We start from the raw sequence: 4306 nt of genomic DNA on the forward strand, positions 1-4306 counted from the left end.
TGGATATTATAGGTCAATTTCCAAAACTGAGTTGACTTTGGTAATAATAGTATTTGCAGCACAGTTCTAGAGCATATCTTCAAACTCCGGCAAATGGGTGTGTTTGTGCACATGTATCTTTAATATATCATATCTTAAAGATAAATCTATTCCTGTAGTTTCTTATTTTTATACTTTTTATTACTAGAAGTTGTTTGAAATCACAGAGGAGAAATGAAGAACCGTACAAGGCACACAGAGTTTATCCTTCTGGGACTGACATATGATTCCCAGTTACAGATCTTAATTTTTTTGTTTCTGCTTCTAAATTACACGTTGAGCATGATCGGAAACTTAACCATCATTGCCCTCACTCTGGTGGATTCCCATCTCAAGACCCCAATGTATTTCTTCCTCCGTAATTTCTCTTTCCTGGAAATTTCATTCACAAGTGCTTGCATCCCCAGATTCCTAATCACCACTGTAAACAGAGAAAAGACCATTTCTTATATTGGTTGCATGTCTCAGTTATTTTTTTACATATTCTTGGGAGTTACAGAATTTTTCCTTCTGGCGGCTATGTCCTATGACCGCTATGTTGCCATTTGCAAGCCTTTGCATTATACATCCATCATGAGCAGCACAATCTGTCATCAGCTGGTACTCAGTTCTTGGGCAACTGGATTCTTGGTTATTTTCCCTCCACTGATTTTGGTTCTTCACCTGGATTTCTGTGATTCAAATGTCATTGATCATTTCATTTGTGATATTTCTCCTATCCTACAACTTTCTTGCTCAGATACACATTTACTAGAAATGATTGAATTTTTCTTAGCTGTGATAATCCTCATGGTCACATTGCTATTGGTAATTCTTTCTTACTCTTACATCATCAAGACAATTCTAAAATTCCCTTCAGCCCAACAAAAGAAAAAAGCCTTTTCTACCTGCTCTTCTCACATGATTGTTGTAACCATCACTTATGGTAGTTGTATATTCATCTACATAAAGCCCTCAGCAAATGAAAGGATCACTTTAAACAAAGGAGTGGCTGTATTAAATACTTCAGTTGCCCCTTTGTTGAACCCATTCATTTATACTCTGAGGAACCAGCAAGTTAAACAAGCCTTCAGAGATGTATTTAGAAAGATATTTGCTGCTTCAGACAAGTAATACTGTTTATTGAAATAATCAACATGAAAGCATAAAGCATTGAACAAAAGCTCTTTTGATGCTTCTAGTACAAGAATTGATCTCTAATATTTAATTTATTATATCACTTGTGCTTACCTGAGCTTAGAAACCGTTTCCATTCTATATATCTGAAGTTAACTTTCTGTTCTCTAAAATGAAGTATTCCTATGTTAGAAACATAAAATTGCAAAATTTATTTTCTCTAATAGCATTTTAGAATAAAATGAATGGAAGGATTTGGTTGTATTATGGAATATAAGTTTTTGGAGTATTGTATTTTTTAAGTAATTTAAATGAATGTTCCATGATTCATTTAAAAGCCATAGTTTTAAAAATTCTTAAACTAAATTATTAAATATGCTTAAGAAGCAAAACCAATACAATATTGTAAAGTAATTAACCTCCAATTAAAATAAATTTACATTTGAAAAATAAAAAAAAGAAGCTCCAAGAGACCTTATTCTTTAAAAGTGTAATGTAGAGTATTATTTTGTAAAGTGTTTTTTTAATCAATTTTAAAATTTTTGTCAGCTTAGTAAACAAGAATGATTTCCTATTTTTAGACTGAAGCATGGTTGATTTATAACGTATTAGTTTCAGGTGTACCACAAAATGATTAAGTTACATATGTTCTTTTTTTTCAGCCTCTTTCCCTTGTAGGTTATTTTAAAGTATTGCACACAGTTTCCTGTGCTGTTCAGTAGGTCATTGTTGGTTATATATTTTTATTATAGTAGTTGCATATGTTATCACAAACTGCTAATTTACCCCTCCTTTTCTCTTTGGTTACTATAAGTTTGTTTTTTGTGTCTGTGAGTTTACTTCTGTTTTGTAAGTAAGTTAATTTGTATCATTTTTTCAAAATCTGCATATAAGCAATTGTGGGTCATGACTGCATGCTCAGTTGTGTCTGACTCTCTGTGCCTCTGTGGACTGTAGCCCACCAGGCTCCTCTGTGCACTCGATTTTCAAGCAAGAATACTGCAGCGTGTTGCCATTTCCTACTCTAGGACATTTTCCTGAACTGGGAAATCAAACCTGCATCTCCTCTGTCTCCTGCGTTGCAGGTAGATTTTTACCACTTGAGCCAAGTCATATGATGCTTGTCTTTCTCTGTCTGGCTTACTTCACTCCTTGTGATAATCCCTGGGTCCATTCATGCTGCTGCAAATGGTATTATTTCATTCTTTCTTGATGGTTGAATAATATTTCATTGTATGTATATGTACCACACTTTTTAAAATCTAGTCATTTGCTGATGAGCGTTTAGTTTGCTTCCATGTAAGGGCTGTTGTAAATAGTGTTGAAATGAATTTTGGGGTGCATGTGTCTTTTCAAATTTTAGTTTACTCTGGGTATGTCCCCAGAAGTAGGATTGCTGATCCATACATTAGTTCCATTTTTAGTTTTTTAGAAACCTTCATACTGTTTTTCATTGACTGCATCAACTTACATTTCCATCAACAATGTAGGAGTGTTCTCTTCTCTCCACACCCTCTCCAGCATTTATTGTTTGTAGATATTTTGATGATGGCCATAGTGACTAGTATGAGGTGGTACCTCGTTGTAGTTTTGATTTGTATTTCTCTATTAATCAGTATTTTCAACATTTTTTCATGTGCCTTTTAGCCACCTGTATGTCTTCTTTGGATTAATATCTATTTAGAACTTCTGCCCATTTTCTGACTGGGTTGTTTGTTTCTTAGATAGTGAGCTGTGTGACCTATTTATATATTTTTGGAAATTAATCCTTTGTTAGTCACATTATTTGCAAATATTTCCTCCCATTCTACTGGCTTTCTTTTCCTTGTCTCTATTGTTTCCTTTGCTGTGCAAATCTTCTAAGTTTATCTGGATCCCATTTGTTTATTTCTGTTTTAATTTCCATTACCATTACTATTTCTATTCCATTACCATTTAATTTCCATTCCCATAAAGTAGGCCTGCTGCCTAGGTCCACCAGGGCTGACCTGGTGCCTGTGTCTGCAGGCGTGTGCCTGGAGCTTGGGTCCACTGGGGCAGGTCTGACATTTGAATTCATTATGGCAGTTCTGGCACTCAGGTGCCCAAGGATGATCTGGTACAGGATGGAGCATGAGCCTGAGTCTGCAAGAGGTGGTGGGATGCTGTGTTGAGCCTGATGCCCAGGGATGGACCTGCTCTGGAGCCTGTGGGGACCAGCCTGGTGTTGGGGTCCACTAGGGTGGTCTGGCACCTGTGTCTCTGGAAGCATGCCTGGTCTTAAACTGTGGTATTGGTTCTGGAGCCTGGGTACATGGGGGTGGACCTTCAGCCTAAGTCTGTGGGGAACATTACACCAGGGCAAATCTGGATCTTGGACCCACATGGGCTGGTGGTGTTGGAGCAGGCCTAGAGCTTTGGGCCATGGGCCCAGCCTGGCATAGGAGGTAGCTGTGTGACCCTGATGCTGGAGTCCACAGTGAGGTCAGTTTCTCAGTGCTACCTGTAATGCTGTCTCCCAGGCTATAGCCCTCATTATGCCCCAAATGAAACAACTCACAACTCTCATGTTGTGCATTATTTTTTCGGCCGACAATACTCTTTTCAATAAGTGGTACTGGACTTCAGCATCAAGGTTATCCATGAAGTCTACTAGATGGTGAGCCCAGAACCTCTGGGAGGGCTGGGTGGTGATGGGCTTTCCCTCTTAAAGCCAGTCTGTAAAGCTTGGAAGTGGTGCCCACTTCTTCAAATGTACAGACATCAACAAAGGACACAGACATCCCAAACAATTAGGGAAACATTACACCAAAAAAAAAAAAACCAAAAAAACAAAAAACAGTGCTACTAAGCAATCCTAACCAAATGGACCTTCTCTGTATTCAGCTTTCTTAGGTTTCTTTCTCGCAAACTACACTGCTGCACCATTTCACTTCTTTCACCTCCATTTTAAAAGGATGCTACTTGTTTCATATATGATATTATACACGTTTCAATGCCATTCTCACAAATCATCCCACCCTCGCCCTCTCCCACAGACAACCCAGAGGGATGGTATGGGGAGAGAAGTGGGAGGGGGGTTCAGGATGGGGAATATGTGTATACCTGTGGCAGATTCATGTTGATGTATGGCAAAACCAATACAATATTGAAAAGTAATTAACCTACAATT

At 37.9% G+C, this 4306-nt stretch overlaps 1 protein-coding gene across 2 annotated transcripts; it reads left to right on the forward strand.

Moving 5' to 3' along the window:
• The first annotated feature begins 213 nt into the window (after positions 1-213).
• On the forward strand, positions 214-4063 carry LOC101117235 (olfactory receptor 6C70-like). Of its 2 annotated transcripts, XM_027965820.2 has the most exons (2): positions 214-1130; positions 3937-4063. In XM_027965820.2, exons 1-2 carry the CDS (start codon positions 214-216, stop codon positions 3983-3985), a joined length of 966 nt encoding a protein of 321 aa, XP_027821621.1. In that variant the 3' UTR covers positions 3986-4063. The 2 variants fall into 2 exon arrangements, with proteins under 2 accessions (XP_027821621.1, XP_004006664.1); XM_004006615.1 differs by lacking the exon at positions 3937-4063 and having other exon boundaries at positions 214-1152.
• Positions 4064-4306: the final 243 nt, after the last annotated feature.

Source organism: Ovis aries, chromosome 3 (genome assembly GCF_016772045.2).
Source record: "Ovis aries strain OAR_USU_Benz2616 breed Rambouillet chromosome 3, ARS-UI_Ramb_v3.0, whole genome shotgun sequence".
In the NCBI taxonomy this organism is placed as follows: domain Eukaryota; kingdom Metazoa; phylum Chordata; class Mammalia; order Artiodactyla; family Bovidae; genus Ovis; species Ovis aries.